Source organism: Agelaius tricolor, unplaced genomic scaffold, assembly GCF_023055355.1.
Source record: "Agelaius tricolor isolate 1412-34295 unplaced genomic scaffold, bAgeTri1.0.p SCAF_86, whole genome shotgun sequence".
Classification (NCBI taxonomy): domain Eukaryota; kingdom Metazoa; phylum Chordata; class Aves; order Passeriformes; family Icteridae; genus Agelaius; species Agelaius tricolor.
In genome coordinates, this window is record NW_027269346.1 from 85,686 (window position 1) to 105,277 (window position 19,592).

General features: G+C 51.1%; 2 protein-coding genes across 6 annotated transcripts in view; both read left to right on the plus strand.

Annotated features, from left to right (window-relative positions):
• The window catches only part of GOLGB1 (golgin B1), a 41,677-nt gene extending 38,993 nt beyond the window's left edge, over positions 1–2,684 (plus strand). For all 4 annotated transcript variants that reach the window (XM_071418477.1, XM_071418479.1, XM_071418478.1 and 1 more), the window contains 2 exons: positions 484–589; positions 959–2,684. In XM_071418477.1, the coding sequence (XP_071274578.1) occupies positions 484–589; positions 959–1,093 (241 nt within the window). In that variant the 3' untranslated portion in view covers positions 1,094–2,684. The remainder of the gene's footprint in view (positions 1–483; positions 590–958) is intronic.
• A 1,142-nt stretch (positions 2,685–3,826) lies between these two features.
• LOC139585628 (hematopoietic lineage cell-specific protein-like) lies at positions 3,827–18,991 on the plus strand. Of its 2 annotated transcripts, none has more exons than XM_071418442.1 (15): positions 3,827–3,965; positions 7,540–7,623; positions 8,772–8,845; positions 8,995–9,124; positions 10,319–10,429; positions 10,808–10,862; positions 11,286–11,396; positions 11,959–12,069; positions 12,710–12,765; positions 15,138–15,207; positions 15,443–15,579; positions 16,173–16,286; positions 16,759–17,068; positions 17,777–17,848; positions 18,582–18,991. In XM_071418442.1, exons 1-15 carry the CDS (start codon positions 3,846–3,848, stop codon positions 18,716–18,718), a joined length of 1,692 nt encoding a protein of 563 aa, XP_071274543.1. In that variant the 5' UTR covers positions 3,827–3,845; the 3' UTR covers positions 18,719–18,991. The 2 variants fall into 2 exon arrangements, with proteins under 2 accessions (XP_071274543.1, XP_071274544.1); XM_071418443.1 differs by lacking the exon at positions 3,827–3,965 and adding an exon at positions 4,465–4,609.
• The last annotated feature ends 601 nt before the right edge of the window (positions 18,992–19,592 follow it).

Genomic DNA, 19,592 nt, shown 5'->3' on the forward strand with positions numbered 1-19,592 from the left:
AGTTCCCTGGTAATTGCTACAAGGTTTGGACAACTATAGCTCCTTCTGGCATTAAAGTCTATAAAAGCCTCCTGCAGCTGATCTCACTAATAAACCATAGCTCCAGGATGTGACTACTACCTCTGTCACTAGAAAATAGGAAGAACCAGCACTATTGCAGCCAGAACTGGCTTCCAAAATAATTTCATAGAATTTAAAGCATACAGATGTATTAGCTGCCCTGGCTTTTTTCAAGTCACACTATAAAATTTCACTTGAAAGGAAGAAAGACTCCTGCTAGCTGGGCCACCCTGTTCTTTTGCTCAATGTGAGCTCAGGAGGCATGAGACCTGTTCAAATGGAACCAGCTCTTGGCAAGTGAAACCAGGGTTTGCTTGCAGGGGTTGTTTCCTTTTTTGAGAAATAACTTCTTTCCTAAGCTTGATTGCAGTGTTGATTTGGAGCATCATAATAAAAAACTGAATTTCATATTTGTTGTGGCAGGTTGCAGTCAAGTGAGTGGTCATCTTCCTTAAGTGCCAGCATTGATATGACTCCAGGTCATGAGCAGTCCTTGCTGATCGACTCCATGGACAATAATTCCAGCAGAGTAAGAATTTAACATTCACAGCTGTCAATATGTGAGCCCCAGCTGCTTCAAGAAACTGTGAACCCACAGCACTTTAGTTCCTCTGTAGACACACATAAATCAGTCGAGGACTGTGTAGTTTTTCTGTTCTCACCATGCTGGAAACAAAACTGGCTGGGGCTGGTTCATGGACAGCCTGCAGAGAGCAGGGGAAGGGGAGCATTTCCTGAGGATTGCCCTAGTGTTAGGACCTGACAGTGGAGCAATTTGGGGAAGGTTTATGCTCATTAGCTTAAACAAACTTATCTCCATGGTCTGGAGAGTTCTGAATGAAGGCAGCTGGGGCCACAGCCACTCCTTGTAGTGACTGCTCTCTCTTTACTCTTCCAGAGCCGGAGTACTCCTGGACTGCGACGCCTGTTGCGCTCTCTCTTCCGCTCCCGGGCCCACTTGCCCCTGCTGGTGGCCACGTATCTGCTTGCTCTCCATGTCCTGCTCTTCCTGTGCTTCACAGGCCACCTGTGAATGGGAGTGGCAGCTTTTCCTCGATCCTCAGCCCTGTGCTTCACAGGCCACCTGTGAACAGGAGTGGCAGCTTTTCCTCAGCCTCAGCCCTGTGCATGCTGAGGGCCTGCACGCCCTCACAGAAGGGCAGCACTTGTCCCAGCTGCAGCCTTTCCCAAACCAGCCCTGAAGCAGCAGCTGCCCCCAGCCCCTGCTGCCAGTGCTGGTGCTGGGGGCAGCTGCTCCCAGGAGATCTGCCCTTCCCTTGGTTGTTTCTATGAGAGTGGTTCGTTTTCTGAGCCAGGGTTGTGCTGCAAGCCTCAAGGACAGCATCTGTTCCTGTACCTGGAAGCTGTACCACTCGTTTTAGATGGTATTGTGCTGCAGTAGGAATAAGAAAAATACTCTTGAGTTGCTGCAGTTCTTCAGCACTTCTACAACTGCACAATCTTCCCCCTCTTAGGCTGAATCCATAAGTGGGGTTGGGGGAACATTGTAGCTGGATATAAGAGAATTGTCTTCCCTTTCTTCCACCCCTTAGATTTGCTCCATGGCTCAGAGCTGTCTGAAATGCATATCCTAAGGAAGTAATAGGCACTTTAAGGAATGTGAATTTTAAAATCATGTTTCCTGCTCAGTTGCATCTCCTGTTGAAGAAGGGCCAAAATTAGTATATCTGGCCCTGGTGAGCATTCCATTTAAAATCAGTCATATGTCTGCCCTGAAAAGTCTGTAAAATAATGCCAGTTAGTTATTTAAAATGAATAGGAAACATGAAACCTTTTAGCTCTTAAGTTAAAAATCCTCCTATTAATAGCATTTGTGCACCTCTTATGATGGAAGGTGCTGCCTTACCTCTAGTAGAGCAGCCCTGCTCCTGCCTTCTCATCCACTAAATACTCGTCACGAGACTGAACCTGCACAGGCTGTGTTGAAGGGGTGCATAATGTGCTGTGTGGGCCCAAAGCAAACGCAGAAACTCCAGAAATAAACTCTTTCCCTTGTGCTGAGGAAGGAGCCAGAATTTAAAACCTTCTGGTTTTAGAACCCTCTGGTGTAGAAAGCTGGTGCTGGTGTTGGGGCATGTTTGGACCCAAATCAAATGATGCAAATGGACTGAATCTTTTATGATATATGGAAATATGGATATAGTTCCATTTGTTTTCTGAAAACCTCCTGGATTTGAGACTGCCCTCTTCCAAAAGGAGAATGTTGAATGCAAAGGAAGTTCAGTGGCATTTGCTGCCAGATCCTGAGTGGTCGTTTCATTCAGAATACTGGCCAGGAGAATCCTATCTGCCTCTCAGTAGAGCATTAACAGTCACATTTTTCCCATGGGAAAGAGGTAGTTCTTTTGATATTGGTGGTAAACTAAGCTGCTCTAGCCAGTGCAGAAAGCCTGTTTGAGGGTGGATTGATTTCACTGGTAGCTGAACCAGCTGGATCTCTGGCAGGTCCAGAGCACTGGCACTAGATATCCTCTTGTGGACTGTCTGTGATTATCAGCGTGAACTTCCTCTAACTATGTCAAATTCAATGACCAAATAGTTTGTCTATATCTTCCTGGGGTAAGAACTCCTGTATGTATAATAAAGTTTATTTTTCAGATGGAGTTTGTGTAACATTGCCATGTAACTGCAAGTGGAGGGTGTAGTGCTGCTGTATCAGCACACCTTGTGGGACACGGTGGGACTGCAGGTCTCCTTTGTGTGCACTGCCTTGTGTGATCGCTGCACAAGCTGTTTCTTTATACAATGGGAATGCCTAGGTGATGACCTTTTTCCCCTATCTCACCTCTTGTTCAGCCTTTTTCAGCTGACAGAATAAGGAAATAGCACCTGAATGGGCAATGTCTCATGGCAGGGATGTGTGGAACTAATGATTTTAAGATCCCTTCCAACCCAGACCATTGCATGCATCGTGAAAGTGATTCCAGTAAAACAATACCTGTTTTGGTTTGTTTTTCCACATTAGCCTGAGCACTGCACCTTGTTAGAGTTGTGTAACCCCAGGACAGACAGAAGTTGGCAACAATGAGCTAGAACGTGCTGGTCATTCAGATGGGACAGTTCAACTGTCCCAACTTTCTGTGGCCAAAACCAGGTACCCTTGTTCATAGTCACTACTACAGCCCCCTACCACTGCTGGAACAAAAGCCAGCATTGGGCTGTTGTAAGGCTGTAGATAATATTTCCACTGTGTTTAACAGGAGCAAGGATTATAAGCAAAGTATGTTTCCTTAAAGCCCATGCATTTTTTCCTGAACTGAAGAAAGGCATGATTCTGATGCCTCAGATACATTTAAATGTTTTGTACCTACAGACAGAACAGTTATAGCTTAGATGAAATGTAGGAATACAACCTCAAAAGGATCTCCTAGTCTGCTAAGCATAGTCTGACTGAACAGCTTTGTGGTTTGACCTGATGAAAGATGGGGCCTTTTAGCTGATGGTTCCTGTCTCAAACATTTCAACATTTTGTTTCTTGTCCAATAGACCTGTCCTGCCTTGATTTTTGATCTATCTTCAATTAAGGCTGAGAAGGAAGGTCAGCCAACGAAGCTGTGCTCTGTCATCCTCGAACACCCATGCCAGTTTGGCAGCACCACTGAGGCTGGGCCAGGTCTGGTTATGTGCCAGGAGGAAGGCAGCACCAGGGGTGTAGGGAGGGGTGGGTACAAGTCACTGCATGGAGCTCTAAGGGGTGCCCTCCTGATCCTCTCAGCTCCCTTTACAGGACCGGTGTGAGGATCTGGGAATGGCAGACAAAGCTCATGAGGAGTTGCAAGGAACCTGTGCAGGTGCCCTCACCCTGGGCAGATCAACCCACCCCTGATAATGAGAGCTGCATTAAGGCCAGTTCTGAGGAGAAACAACAGAGGGTGCAGTCACAGGTAAGTTGCTCCTGAGCACAGTGAAAGCACCCATGTGCTGGACTTTTCAGGAGTGCTTGCTGCCTCCCAGGAGCCTGAGACAGATGCCACTGGACAACTGACTTCAGTTCAGTGCAGCCTTTGGACTGTGCCCACTCTGGTTCTCTCATGTGGGTACTGGTGATGTTGCAACAGGAACCCCAAGTTTGATCAAAGCAGTTTTCAGGCCCCAGGACAGAATGGGCAAAGGTTCAGGAGCACAGTTAGTGTTCTCCTCAAGCCTCCAAGTAATGGGGAGAGATATTGAAAGTAAACGGCATGCTCAAGATGTGGCTCCAGGATTTGTGCCTCCACCAGAACTTTGGTTTTTACACCCATGTGAAAGTCATCTTTAAAACACAAGTGTGCTGGGACTTGATGGGTTCCAGTGTGCAGATGGGGGAACTGTGTGTCTGCACTGCATCGGTGTCTCAGGGCAGAGGCAGCCTGCAGGGGAACTGCAGCACTGGGGCCAGCTCTAGAGCTGGGGGCTGGGGTGCAGGAAGTGAAAAGTGCTGAAGAGAAACAGGAACTCAGAGCAGACACAGGCCCAAAGCTGACACTGGCAGCAGGTGCCTGAGCAAAAAGCAGCAAGTTTGCCAGCAGGAACTGGTGAGCCTTTAAAGGTAAGAAAACTTGAGGGGGTTTTGGGAGTAGAAAGTGAGAAATTACTACAAAAAAGTATGGTTTTTGGCGGGCTAAGAGCATGTTTAAGTCGACAATGCTCGACATTTGCTTCTCAGGCTGTTGTGCTGTCATCATTGTGGTTCTTGTATTTGAGGCTCTAAAAAACCACATTTCCAAATCTACCAGCACGACTGTGCTGTATGGTAGCCCTGTATTGGTGCTGTAGTGGATGTTTTCCTAGGGGAAAATGGGACAAAAAAGGATTGAGATGCTACCCTGACTGATATTTCTCATATGGACAGATATTTCTCATATGACAGAGCCCTGTGATGCGATTACAGCCTGTGGTTTGTCATGGTTCCCACAATGCATGGCAAGTGGCTTTGGAGAATGGGTGGTCAAGAACCATTTACAGCAGTATTTAAAACCTTGCACCATCTTATTTGAGCTCAAATCAGCTGCCCTGATGATAAGCAGCCCTGTGCTAGCCAGTTATTATTGTTGGTTTATGCTTTACAAAAATGAGCAACAAACTTTAAAAATCTTTGGCATGAGAGATACCAAAAAATGAGAGACAGGAAAAGGAGAAGAAAGGTGTTAGAAGGGGCTGTGTTGTCCACACGAGCGTTTCCACACCCCCTGCTTCTAATTGCAATTAACTGTATCCAGTTTGGCACCAGATTGCTGCCAGTGGGCAATGTCACAGACTGGCTGTGATCCTGAGGCACCTGGAGAAGGCCTAAAACCTAAATACAGACTGTGTATCTGCCTTAACCCTTTATCTTCTCTCTTAGCTGACTACCTGGCCTGTGTTTAACAAAAGAAAGAATCGTCACTGCTGTGCTTATTTGGTTTCTGTTCTCTTTGCTCCCTGATCTTACAGTGCTGGTTCTCTGGAAAGGACAGCTCGGAACTGAGCAGTGCACTCACTAAACCGGAAGGTTATTCACTTCAGCAGTCCCATTTTGATGTGGGACAGTTAATTACTTAGCATAAACAGAGAATTATTAATTATTCAGCAAAAACAATTTGCTTTCAAAGAGAGCAACTGCCCCAAGAGCTCAGGACTGTCTGAGGCTTCCACACAGGCGTGGGAGTGAGGGGTTAGCACAGCTGAGCACATGGTAAAAGCTGCTGTTAACTGAAGATCCTGCACACAGGAGCTCTCTTCCTTCCTGCTGATTTGGTCACAGTTTGGTGTGATCGAGAACAGGGCTCAGCTCAGTCTTTCCTGCACATTCTCTTCCATCTTTCTCTCTGCCCCACGAGAAAGCTGCTTTGGGCGACACAGAGAACTTGCAGTTTCTCAATACAGTAGGCAGAAAAAGGGGTGGAATATGAAGGGATGGAGCTCTGATGAGAGTAATTGCTCTGGGGTGTAGGGGCAGCAAACTAATCTTTTCTCTCTGTCTCTCATTTTGGAAAAACTCAGTTGTTTTAGGGGGGCTTTTTCATCATGGTTTTTTCACTGTCACCTTGAAAATGAAATGTAGCTGTTTTAGATTTCACATTACTTTTAACTTCCTCTTCCTGGGCCCATCACTTCCTCCAGGCCTGCAGGAGCAGTTCCACCACAGCCTGAGCCAGTTTAGCCCTACATCTTCCATGCTTTTAGCCCCATTTCCCATTTTCTCCACGTGACAGACATGAACCCCACACAGCACCGGCACTGTCACACCACTGTCCAGCCTTGCTCTGACCCTTCCCTAGGCCATGGGCAGGGATTAAAAGGTTGAAAAGCAGACGGAGGCTTGAGGAATCCACCTCAGTTCCAACAGCACAGTGTCATGGTGCTGGAGCATGCCATGGTGTGTGCAACTGAACTAATAGCAGGGGTAACTCAGGGAACAGCCTCCCGCAGCACAGAAAATTAATGTGTGTTGGAAAAGCAGAATCTGGTAACTGGATGCCAGCATTCATTTACATTATAATGTGTGTGTTCCTACTGCAGTCAGGGTGCATGAAGGCCATGGTTTACACCTATACTCCTTGTGTGTTTTGCTGTAAGACATGCTGGGGCTCAGAAGCAGCTCTCTGGGGGTGCCTGTGCTATATGAGGGACAGATGTGTTATGTTTGCCCAATTATCCCATCATAAAAAAACCCCAAACAATATTTGAGGTAGCAGCAATTTTAATTGAATAGTTTAGAAAATATATTGACAATATAATTTGATTAAAAATAAGGGATAATTTGGTTCCAATAATAGCGCATAAGCAAAGGATAACAGCGGGGTACAGAGTGCAGGGCTCTGGTCCCTTGCCACCTCACGTACGAGCTTGCCAAGTGAAGATTCCCCCCTTACATGCCATGTGTCAATACCATCTCCTCCCATTTTCGATTCATCACACTTCTACCTCTGCCTCATCACCACCTTTACCACGCATGCTCCACCACTCATTTTGGTGGTTGCACAAGTCTTTGGGGGTCGTCATTGATGAAGGCCTCTCCCCTTCTTCGATGTCCTTCAACTCACCCTTGGGTTACACATGCGCACCAAGCCAGTACAATGTAAGCCAAAACTAACATATTAACATATTAGTACATTTAAGCATCAAAGCAATAAATCTCTTATAGCTGGCATTTTCCTGGGACCCAACCAGATTTTCCCTTCTTTCTGTTAATTTTTAGTAACTGTTATCTCTTGCTTTTTCCTGTCCTTGAACATCTGCAGGAAGGGGGGTGGAACCTCCCTTTCTTTCTTGGCATGACACTTTTTAACTGCTTTATTATTTCCAAATATTAATTACTGTATCAATATTGATTACTGTTTCAATTTTGTCAGCACGAATCATACCTATTTACCACAGATGTGTGAGGACAGGTGGCGTGTAAGGGCCCCTTCCAGCCCAGGTTCTGCTGTGGCTGAGTGTGAGCCAGCTGTGGCCGTGCGTGGCCACCCTGGGTGACAGCATGTCCTTGTTGTGCAGATGTGGAAAGCAGTTGTGGGACACAACGTGTCAGTGAAAGTGGAGGCTGAGGGAGATGACTGGGACACGGATCCCGATTTCGTGGTGAGTGCCTGGTGTGGGGTGGAGAGCTCCTGGCCCTGGGCTCTGCTGCTGGGGCAGGCTCAGGGCTCGGCAGGGCTGCAGCACAGGGCAGGATCAGCCCAGTGCCCTCAGCCCTTGGCAGGCACTGCCAGCTCGCCTGTCTGAGCCACTTCTGACACATCTCCAGGTTTAGTCTCCAGAACCTCCTACACCATTGCATACCCTGTGTCTGACCACAAGTAATGACACTTTAGGAGTACAGAATATGCAGGGTTTCTCCAACCTGCTAGTTTAAGAAACTCCCTCGTTACAAGAGTAACTCCCGTGTCCTCTCTACAACATATGTTACAAGACACAGCAAACAAATTTTCTCTTTCCCACACTGTTTGTAACTGTACAGGATGCAGGATTTCCCTCATTTATCTTTTTTCCAGATGAAAAATCCTACTCTGTTTACAGTCAGCTTGTGCAGGTGCAGCTCTGTGCCTCTTACACTCTTGTTTTCTATCTAGTTCAACTCTGAGTTGAGCTGGTGAGAGAGCAGAAGGGTTCAGGCTGGGGAACCCTCTGCATTCATAGAGGATCATGATTTTCATTTTCCATTTGTTTCTCTATTACTTTCCTAATAAGCCTCTCCTGTTGGACAAGAGTCCTGTGTTTGTGAAGTTCAGTCTTGCCCAACTATTTCCAGTAAGAAATTCTAGTTTGAGGCAGAAAATCAAATTCCTTTCTCATAGTTTCAAGTTATTAGTGTTTTAGGAAAAGTCTACACTGTCAAATTTTTTTGCTCACTTTATTTCTTCTAGTTGTGGAAGCATTCAAACTAAGCATAAACAAAATAAGACTTGGTATTAACTCTTTCATTCTATTTCACATATACATATTTTCAGCTTTATTGTATATTAGGAAATACTTTATTGATGCTTCACTTTATCGAATAAACGTTCAGAGCTTCCACAAAGCTACAAGTCATCACAAGGCTGCGATGGCCAGGCCCGAGGGCTGGGGTCACTGTGGTTTCTCGAGTCATTTCCCGAACAGCGAATTCCGCACACGCCGGTGTCGCCCCGGCTCTGCGGAGCCCCCGGCCCGGCGGGGATGGGGCGCGGGACCCCTGGGCCGTGCCGGGTCCATGCGGGCCGGGGCTGACGGCCGCGGTTCGTCCGCAGAACGACATCTCCGAGCGGGAGCAGCGCTGGGGAGCCAAAACCATCGAGGGCTCTGGCCGCGCCGGGCACATCGAGTGAGTGCAGCGGGACCGGGACCGGGACCGCGACCGGGGCGGGGGGGAGCGGCCCCGCGGGGACACAACACAGCTGGTCCCGCCTGTACGTCCTGCTGGGCTTTGGCTCTGCAAAATCCCACACCTACCTGCCCTGTCTCTGTCTCCAGCATCCATCAGCTGAGGAACAAGGTATCAGAGGAACACGAGGTCATCAAGAAGAAGGAGCTGGAGACTGGCCCCAAGGCATCCTATGGCTATGGGGGCAAATTTGGAACGGAGCGAGACCGAATGGATAAGGTAACAGCTGTGGGAGGCTTCCCTGAGCCTCAGTGGAAAAGTGCTTTTCTCATAAAGGAGGGGATACCTACCTCTGTTTTCTGGCCTGACCCTGAAGGGAGAATATGGAGAGTTTGCATGGATTCACACATATCCAGCTAGCCCGTACTCTGTGTCCAGGATCTGTTTGAATTCATTTGTGTAACTTGTCTCTACAACTTCTTTGCAATGCTCCCTTTAGCTGTGAAAGGCTTTCGGGGCTGTTCAAGCCTGCTGCATAACAATTCAATCTGGTGCCTCCCCACTTGTTCTTGTAGAACTAATGTGTAGTAATTCCCTCCTCATATTCTGCATTAGAGAGCTCATATCTCCCTGAGATAAAGCCCTAGACATCAGATCTGGTCTATGTTTTGTGATAATCATTATCACGCTTCTTCCTGCACCTTTCGGCACTTAAAGCTTCTTTCTCAGAAGTGAGATGTTTGGATCGAAGTAGAGTTCCATAGGTGTGGTCACTGTGGGATTGAACAATACCAGGATGGCAGGGTGAGAAAGACTGTCCTCAAAAATTCCCTGCTCTCCCTGCCAGAGCTGTTGTAGTCAGGAACTGCACATGCTCCTCAGGAGAAGGGGCAGAAGCTGAACACTTGCAGCATCCTGTGAAACTGGACAAAGGCCAAGAAGTTGCTCAACAAAAGCACCCTCACTGAGGTCCAGCAGAGTCTGAGCACAGCTGTTCCATTGTGGCATAGAGTGTCTGTGGTTCCTGGCCACGGCACCTCCAGCAGGGAGAGTGGGTTCCTGGCTTGGCCCGTGGCCAGGTTTGCTGGCCCTGACTGTCAGATACAGAAACAGGAGATAGGTGCCAGAGCTCTGCCTGGAGTTCTCAGCTGTATGTGCCTGGCTGCACTTTTCTCTTGTCTACCCTGTGATAATCCACCATGCAACTCCACCAGCACTTGAGAGCAGGTGGCATTCAGCATCCCACGCTTTGCTTAATGAGCTGGCAGTGGGGACGTTTGTGAGATGCCAGCCCTCGAGGCTCCTCTGAGCAGAACTGCGGCTGGCAAAGGCCACGTGGAGAGCCTGGGCACCATGGCCCAGCCAGCTTGGACCTGTCACCTGTGGCTGCAAGCATGTCAGCAGCATGTGGGAGCAGCTGTGGTGCCTCTGCCTGTGCCCCATGGATGCTCATGTCACATTCTCTCCTCTCAGTGCGCAGTAGGACACGAGTATGTTGCTGATGTTGGGAAGCACTCCTCGCAGACAGATGCAGCCCAGGGCTTTGGTGGCAAGTTCGGAGTCCAGCGGGACCGAGCCGATAAGGTGTGTTGGACAGTGCAGCTGAAATCCAGACCTGTGGCCTGTGCTGGCCCTGGAGCACTGCCACACGCCAGCCTGGGGCTGTTCTCAAAGCTCAGGGCATGCAGGGTGTGCCCTATGCCCTGGTCTCGCTGAAGCACAGCTCAGCTGGTGTGAGGGCAGTGGCCCCACGGTGTGGGGCACCTGTGGAGGTGGCTGGTGTGCCCTGCCGTGGTGGGCCTGTCCCACCCAGGCAGAACACTGTTTCTCCAGGGGCTGTGCTGTTTGCCCCCGGGTGCTGCAGCACAAGACAGGGAGCCAGCACAGCCTGGTCCCAGGGGAGGGGGGCTGAGACCCATCTTGGCCCTCAGGATGATTGACATCCTCCCCTTGTTGTTCCAGTCAGCACTGGGCTTTGAATACAAGAGTGAGGTGGAGAAACACTCGTCCCAGAAAGGCAAGTCCATGGGCATTTGTGACCCCTTGACTCTTTGCCCAGCTTCTCTTCTGCTCCCAGTATCCTGTGCTGTTGGCTGTGGCACAGTCTCCTGTCTCTTGTTTCAAATTCTGTTCCCAGTCCATCTCCCTTGTGGCCCCATGTGCCACTGTCCTTGGCATGTCTGTTTTCTTCTTTCCTCCTGGCCTGCTGTGTCTCCTGGTGCCCTTTGCCCATTTGCCTTGTGCTCCCATTCCTGTGGGCTCTCATCCGTGGTGCTTCCTGCCATCCACTCTGTCCCCTCCAACCCTTCATTTTCTGTGGTGTTTTCCATAATCTCTGCTGCTGTCCCTTCTCCCTGGGGGCCCTCCCCAGTGCTGCTCCCTATCCTCTCCTCACCAGCCCCATGCTGGGGGCAGCATTTGACTCCATGCTCCCCCTCAGATTACTCCAAGGGCTTTGGTGGCCGTTACGGAGTGGAAAGGGATAAGGTGGACAAGGCAGCTGTGGGATTTGACTACAAGAGCCAGGTAGAGAAGCATGACTCTCAGAAAGGTGAGCCCCGGCAGCCAGGTGAGCTGGGGAAAATTGAGGGAGCTGGAGGGGCTGGGGGTGCTGGTGGGGGAGCCAGCTGAGGAGGGGGAGCAGGCAGTGCCAGGGAGGAGCTGGGGACTGTGCCCACTGGGACTATGGACACTTGCAGGGCAGTGCAGGGCGTTTGCAATCTGCTGCAATGGTGGAAGAGCTACAGGGAGCTGTTGGGAAGGGCCAGATGAGGAAAGCCATTGAACAGTGTATGGCTGCTAAAAAGAGTTCAGGCTAAAGGAAGAGGAGCAGAAGAGTTCTGTGGACACAGGGATCTCTTGGACAGCATATCACCAAAAGAAGGGTGAAGGGGAAGCTCAGACAGGTGCTAATAGCAGATGGTGTACCCAAGGAGGAGGGAGGGCTGTTGCTGCAACACCAGAGGGGAAATCTGGCCTTGTTCGATTCTTTCTCTAAGTTCTGGGCATGGAAAACCTGTGAGAACAGCCTGAGCTCACACTGCTGCCACTTGTCTCCTTCCCTCCCTTGTGTGTTCTCTTCCATGCCCTGATCTGGATCCCTGTGGCTGAAGACTATTCTGTGGGCTTTGGTGGGAAGTTTGGGGTCCAGAGGGATCGTCAGGACAAGAATGCCCTTGGCTGGGACCACCAGGAAGAAGTGCAGCCCCATGCATCACAAAGAGGTCAGGCAATATTGCCAGAGGTAGTAGCAGTTTCCTTGGAGCACACACAGACCTGTGTCTGGAGCTGAAAGCAGAATGTGTCCAGCACGTTGCAGATGCAGTGAACCCCAAAGCAGAAGGGCAGAGTCGGTGGGAGCTTGGATCAGTGGGGGACACACAGTGTGGGTTCCTCAGTCAGGACTCCCAGGCTCTGCCTTTCCCCGCGAAGGACGTTCCTAACCATGAGCTCATTGTAACCTCCCTGCCCCGATTCCACCCAGATTTGCTCTTTGCACACACGAGACACGCTCTGAAGGCACGAGCTCTCACAGAGGAATGAGGCAGAGCAGATCCCAGGAGTGCCTTGTGTGCAGCATGTTTGAACAGGGCCACGCTCCACTCAGCTAGGGTGATTGGCCTCACCCTGGTGCCTTGGGCTCGGGTTGGTGGCTACAGCCCTGCACACCTGTGCCCTCAGCTGAAAGGAGGGAGGGATTAGTCCTAAAAGCTACTGTCCAGAGCACTTAGCTTTATCTGTGTCTCATCACATATGGAATTAACTAGAGATAACACATGCAAACTCATATCACTGGTCACAGCACAGTGAAGTCAGAAGTGCACACAAAAAACTCTAAAATAACTTCTTTTTTTTTCCATACAGACTATGCCAAGGGGTTTGGAGGCAGTTATGGAGTCCAGAAGGATAGAATGGATAAGGTAAGACTGCTGTAGCCCGCAATTGCTTCCCTGTAACGACTGCTTTTTGCCCAGCTGAAAGAGAAGAGATTCCCCCAGTGGAGCTGAGATCCCAGTACCCAGTGCACAGCTATGGAACCAGAGGGTGCAGAGGAATGCTGCCTGGGGAGACTGTAATGCAGGAATTCCTCATGGCTCTCTGTCACCTCTCATTGCTCTGCTGTTTGTTCCCCTCTGCAGGTTTTTCACTCCTATCAAGGAGTTCCTCATGGTCTGCTCAGGTGCTAAATCTTCCTGCACACCTTGACAAACTCCAGCAGGAATGGGATTAGCATAGATCAATCTGCTGTGCATGAGAAGAGGTCACCAAGTTGCTGGTTCAGGTTTTCTGTTTGGGCTGACACCAGGCAAAGCCTCATCTACAGTCCCATCTCAGAGTGAGGCACTGAGGCCAGCTCTGTGCTTGGCAGGTGCCCTGGAGGCTTGGTCCCCAGAGGGGGTCCTGCAGTGGCTGTGATCTGCATGGATGTGATAGCCTAAAAGATGCAGCTCCTGGGGCTTTGGGGCATTTGGAAGAGGAGTGGGGGTGCCTTTCCTGAAACCTCCTTCCTTTGCTGGGGGCACAGGGCTGTGTTTGGTACAGCACCAGCATCACTGTCCTCGGGAGCTCGAGGGAGCAGGGGAGGATGCAAGCACACTGAAACCACCCCCATGGTCCTGTCTGTGCTGCATGCTGGCTGGGCCTGCCTCAGAGAGGGAATGGTGTCCTGCCCTCAGAAGAGATTAGTGCTAGCTCTGAATTTAACCACAGTGAATGGAGGCGCACTGACAAAAGGCACACCTTGTATGTGGTCAAAAACAACATGCAAAAGCACCTGAGGCCTGGGTAAAAGGGTTGTGGCTCTTTTGGGAAGCAGGATGCAGAGAGGAGATAAGCAGTTCTTGTTTGGCTGAAAGGGAACATGAATTTGTGCATTTTAAGAATACTGAAGCACAAACAAACATGGTAAAAATAAGGATTATTTGGGCAAGTAATTAAGTTTCAGATTACCTGGTCCTCAGGAATTGAGAAATGCTGAATTCGCTGCACCAGAGCAGAGCATAACAGACTCTCAGGCAGCCTGAACTCCCCTTTGGTAAAGTTCTGGACACTCAGTAGCAGACTAAAGCTCACACAAAATAAAAATACTGTCATATACACAGCATGCCTGGGCTTCTGCTGTGACCTGTGGACACCTGCTTCTGAGCCTGCAGGCTGGTTTACCTGCTCAGGTGTGTTTTCTGCAGGGAGGGCAGAGCTGCTGTTGGGCTCCATGGCTGCAGTCAGCTATTGTAGCATGGGTCCCCGCCGGGTAATAATTAGCACTGACTCCATGACTCTAGAGGGCTGATCAATTGCTTTATTATACTATACTATGCCTACTAAGAAACTCATTGTCCTTTGCAGACAGTCCAATACAGATAGACCAGACTGGTCAATTGAATCTAAACACTATCACTAGCGGCCAGTCAAGAAATCACCCTTTAGTAAACAAATCTCCATTACACATTCTACATGTTCACAACAACAAGTACAATAAATGAAGATAAGAATTGTTCAACATTCTTTTCTCTCATCTTCTCACAGCCTTCCCCAGGAAAATGCCTGGGCAAGTTGTGCCTTGCTCTCTGTGGCCAGAGAGCAGCCTACTGTGACACCTGCAGGCAGCACCTGCTGTAAAGTGTCAGGCTGAGAAGTGGGTCCTACCTGCTCGTTCTTTTCGCATGAATAGTTTTCTCATGAAAGCAGATAAACCCTTAAGCCTTCTATATCTCACTTTGGCTTTCCTGTACCCTCCCCACCAATCCTATTCCCAGTCCAGCCTCTCTGCATCCCTCCTGAAGCCGGTGGTGCCACAGGTGTTTGCACACAGGTGCTGCTTTCCAGCCTGTGCCACTACACACACGTGGCAGGTGAGGCAGCTGTGTGTCCAGCAGGGAAGTGTTTTCAGGCCTCATGCCACGGGGTGGATGCACAGTGTCCCTGGGTCTGGGGAAGGGGCAGATGGCCAGGCATCCCCCCAGGCATCCCCCCAGCTCCTTGCTAGGGTAAAGGGAGTATCCCCAGCCCTGCTGTCCTGTGTCACTGCTCAGCCTTCCCCGCTGGGCTCCACAGCACCTTTCCAGCTCTCTTGGGCAGGGACACCTGTGTCCTTGGCTGGGGGGCAACAGGCACATCCCCAGGACAGGGAGGTGTCAGAAGGGGGGACTGCAGCCAACAGCCTCCCCTGGGCCAGGGCAGGTGTGCAGGTGAGGACAAATGTACCTGGGAACAAAGCCTGCCATCACCAGTACCCAAAGGCAGCACTGGCATTGCCCAATGCGCTGAACAGTTCTTTCACTTCCTCTCACAGAGTGCTGCTGGCTTTGATGAGATGGCAGCTCCCACCTCCTCCTATGAGAAAACAAGACCCCTGGAGGCAGGTGAGACCTGAGTACTAGCCCTGAGCTTAGGAAGGTGTGGGCCTCACAGTCCTTCTGTGAGAGCCTGCCGGCAGGTGTGTGCTGTGGTGGGATCACGGTTTAACCTGTGCTGGAGGGCAGGAGAAGGAGGCTGACTGCAAGTTTCTCTGGAAGAGGCAGAGGTCTGGGTTTCTCCTGGATGCTTGGGTGGTGGAAGGAAGATGCAGGGCTGGGTCAATCAGCCGTTTCCTCACAGGAGCCTGCAGTGGCACCAGCAGTCTGCGGCTGCGGTTTGAGCACATGGCGCAGTCGGCAGAGGAGGAGAGCAGGAGGCAGGCCCAGGAGGAGCAGCTGAGGCGGCAGCCCCGGGAGCACCGGCGGGCTCAGCAGCAGGTGAGCCAGGGCTGTCTTGCCGTGTTCTCCAAGACTCGTGACACAGACTTTTCTTCAGAGCCTTGCAGCTCCCTGTCCTTCTGTCTGGTCTCTTGAGGGTAACCTCCTGCCTAAACTGCTTCCCTGCGTCTGCCAAGAATGGCCCCTGAGCTTCACAGTTGTCACTGGACTTTCCTTTTCAGCACACCAAACACTCATACAGGGACATACCCGCACTCAACCTGTGCTCTGGCCTCAGCTTCTTTTGCCTCAGGTGCCTGGCAAACAGTGTGGTTACTGCTCCCCAGCACTGCTATCCCAGCAGTCTGTGTGGGATGCATCCCAGCAAACTGGATATGGCCCCCAGCCCCTGTGTTTACCTGCCTTCCCCCTGGTGCTGTTCCTGCACTCAGAGGATAGAGGGGTGTTAAGGGTGGAGCTCTCCCCCCCACACTGCTCCTCTTTGGGGCTGCCCAACTGTTGTCACCAACCTGTGAGTGCCCAGGCCCAGAGCAGGTTTGTAGGTGGAGGAGAGCATTCTGAGTTGCTCTGTTGGGAGCGTGAACAGCCATTGTTCAAATGGTCTGAGCAGTCTGATGGCTTTTCTCTGGCAGGAAATCCCTCCGAGAGAGAAGGAGCCCGCCGGGGCTGGGGCAGCCCCTCCAGCCGTGCCAGCAGGGGGACCCAGGGGCGCTGCTGGGGACCAGCCCATGTCGCCAGGAGAGCAGGTACCAAGGCAGCCTGGGAGAGCTGGGGAGGGGAGCAGGAGAGGGGATTGCACCTGGAGGAGCTGTGCTTTATGGGCAGCCACAGGGTGGGGGAGGCTCTGGAAGGATAAGGGGGAGCATTGGGCTGGGGATGGGCCGTGGCTGCACAGCACCTGACCCCATGGGACACTGCTGAGCCCATGGGACAAGCTCTGGGAGCGGGTCGGTGCAGTGGCACTACCACTGGCTGTGGTGAAGTATGAACACAGTTCAGACATGTGAATCCTAAGGGTCTCGGGGCCAATCCCAGCTGCTGGTTCAGCACAGCCCAAGCAGCTCAGCTGTTTCCCTGGTGTGCAGGGAATGAGGTTCCATTTGTGCCCTGGCAGCAGTAAAGGGGCTGCCTTGTGTCAGGTGCTGGGAGTCACCAAAGAGCTGCCTGTGGTGGGTGCCTTGCAGGTGACTTTGCTGTCCCTTTCCCACCTCACGGCAGGAGGCCCAAAGGGAGGATGAAGAAGTACCACCCACTTTGCCACCAAGGCCAGCAGATCTGGATGCAGAGATGTGCAATGTCCCCAGCCAGGGTCAGCCCACCTACAATGTAAGTTTGGATGTTGGTGGAGACTATGAGGAGCTGCCAGAGCCCTCTGACTACTGTGACAGCACCAGTGGAGGTGCTGAGTACGAGGAGCTGCCAGCCCCGCTGGGAAAGCTGGATGCCATCTACGACTTTGGAGGAGATGGAGGTGAAGACTATGAGGTGATCCTTCCTCAGGAGCCCAGACAGAGCCATCCCCACCTGGGTGAGTACTGATAGAATAGCCCATGTCTTGGGAAGCTTGTACCTGTCCACTAACCTCACTGGATGTATGGGACAAACTGCAGAGGGAATTTTTATCCTGAAATCTACTGTGGTCAGGATAGCAGCTTCTGTGATAGAGACTTGGTTGTGTCCCACTCCCCTGCCCAGCTCTAAGGTGCAGATGAGCTGCATGGGATGCTGGACTGGACAGCAGGAATCTGCTGGATCAGGGTCTGGGCAGGAGGCTGCCACAGGCCTGGGAGAAGCTGGATGTGGACCAATGCTCTGGCTGCAGTTTCCTGACAAGTCCTGCCCTGGGGCCTGGGGGTGCCTCTGGTTCAGCCCATTGGTCACATGGCTGGTTCCTGGGACCTGCTCTGGTGGAGTCTCTGGTGTGAGGAGTGCAGGGAGCCTTTGTCCACGCCCAGGAGCAAACCATGGGCTGCTGTCAGTGCTTCCATCACAGCTGGCATTGCTGCCAAGTGAAGAGCTTGGAGTTATTCCCAGCCTTTTTCCTGGGACAGCAGCATGAAAATCAGGACCCAGCTGTCTCCTTGAGGGAGGGGAGGGAAGTCAGTCCTTGCTCTGGCTGTGGTGCACCTCTCCTTGCTGACAGGTGCTTCCCCAGAGCTGGGCTGGAGGGTGGCACTGACCAGGACTGTGTGGATGCTTCAGCCTCTGTCTCATCTGTGTGTCCTGTGTCCTGCAGGGAACACGGACCGTGCTTCTGAGGGGCAGAGCCCTGGGATGTGCGCAGTGGCTCTCTATGATTACCAAGGAGGTGGGTCTGCCCCAGCACTGGGGGACAGCGCTGTGCCCGCAGGGCTGTGTGTGGGGGTTCACTGCAGCGGGGAAAGGATGGGACTTGCTGGTTTACATTTCTTCTTCCTGGGAAGCAGAATGAGACCTGTCTTGGGAACATCATGGTGTAGGAATGGTGTTCTCCAGTTTAGAACTCCCAGCATGCATCACTTCTCTCCAATTGGAGGCAAAAAAAGGCAAAGATCACAGGCTGAGATAACAACAATTTTGGAAACAGCAATAAGAAAGCAAAGAGTAACAGCAACAATGTTAATAACAAAAGATATAAGAAAAGAAAATTTTCACATGGAAAAACACCCGCCAATAGACAATATTGGATGGCTCCCTCCACCACATTTTCTCAACTCTTGGAATCAAGAGTCCCTTTCCCCCACCCTGGCAATGACATGAGGTGGTACAGAATAACCTCCATGTCATGGCCATGGCCCCTCCCAAAAACTGCAAAAAATTAGCCTTGTCCTGGCCCAAAGCAGGACAGGAACAGAGAAACTTCATCTTTCATCTGTGAAGTCTTGCTCTTTCTCTGCTTTATCTGTGCTGTGGGATGGGGTTGGGTGAGGTAAACTCTTGGGGTTATCAGAGCACTTGTTCTGTCTTCTCCTGCCTGGGGGAAGGTGGGAGGAAGAACGTGAACCAGCTCTCTCTGGGGTTCTTTTTGCATTGTGACTGTCTTTTCTTGAAAATTTTTGCAGATGGAGATGATGAGATTTCTTTTGATCCTGATGACACAATCACGCACATTGAGATGGTGGATGAAGGCTGGTGGCGGGGACAGTGCCATGGCAGAGTCGGCCTCTTCCCAGCAAATTATGTGAAGCTTCTGCAATGAAATTAGCACAGTGCAAGCTGCTTCCCTCCCAACTTTTGCCTCTGTCATGGTTTGACACTGGCCAAATGCCAGATACCCACAAAAGTCACTCATTCACCCTCCTCTGCCACAACTTTGCAGAGGAGAGAAAAATTTAATGAAGGCTTTGTGAGCTAAGGACTGGGAGAAAACACTCCAAGGGCAAAATAGGCTTGACTTAGAGGTACAAAGTGAATTTATTACTAACAGAGTCAGAGGAGGATAATGAGAAATAAAAGAAGCCCTTAAAACATGGTTTTTCCCCCTACTCCTCTTTCCTTCCCACCAACAGTGCAGGGAGACAGGGCATAGGAGTTTTGGTCATTTCATCACTGAGATTTTCTTCCACTGCTCTGGGAGAGGAGTCCTTCCCCTGTGAGACTGTGAGGTCCTCCCATGGGAGCCAGCTCTCTGTGAACTTCTCTGACACAGGTCCACTCTCATGAGCAGCAGTCCTCCAAAAACTGCTGCAGCGTGGGTCACTGTTCCAGGGGGTGCAGCCCTCCAAGGACAGGCTGCTCCAGCCTGGGAGCAGGGCCCCCTCTCCTCTGGCTCTCCCACTGGATCACAGCCTCCTCCAGGCATCACCTGCTCTGGCATGGGCACCTCCCCCTCCCCGGGCTCTGGGAGGATCTCTGCATCCCCCATGGATCCCACGGGCTGTGGGTGGATCTCTGCATCCCCCATGGATCCCATGGGCTGTGGGAGGATCTCTGCATCCCCCATGGATCCCATGGGCTGGGGGTGGATCTCTGCATCCCCCATGGATCCCACGGGCTGTGGGTGGATCTCTGCATCCCCCATGGATCCCCAGGGGCTGGGGGTGGATCTCTGCATCCCCCATGGATCCCATGGG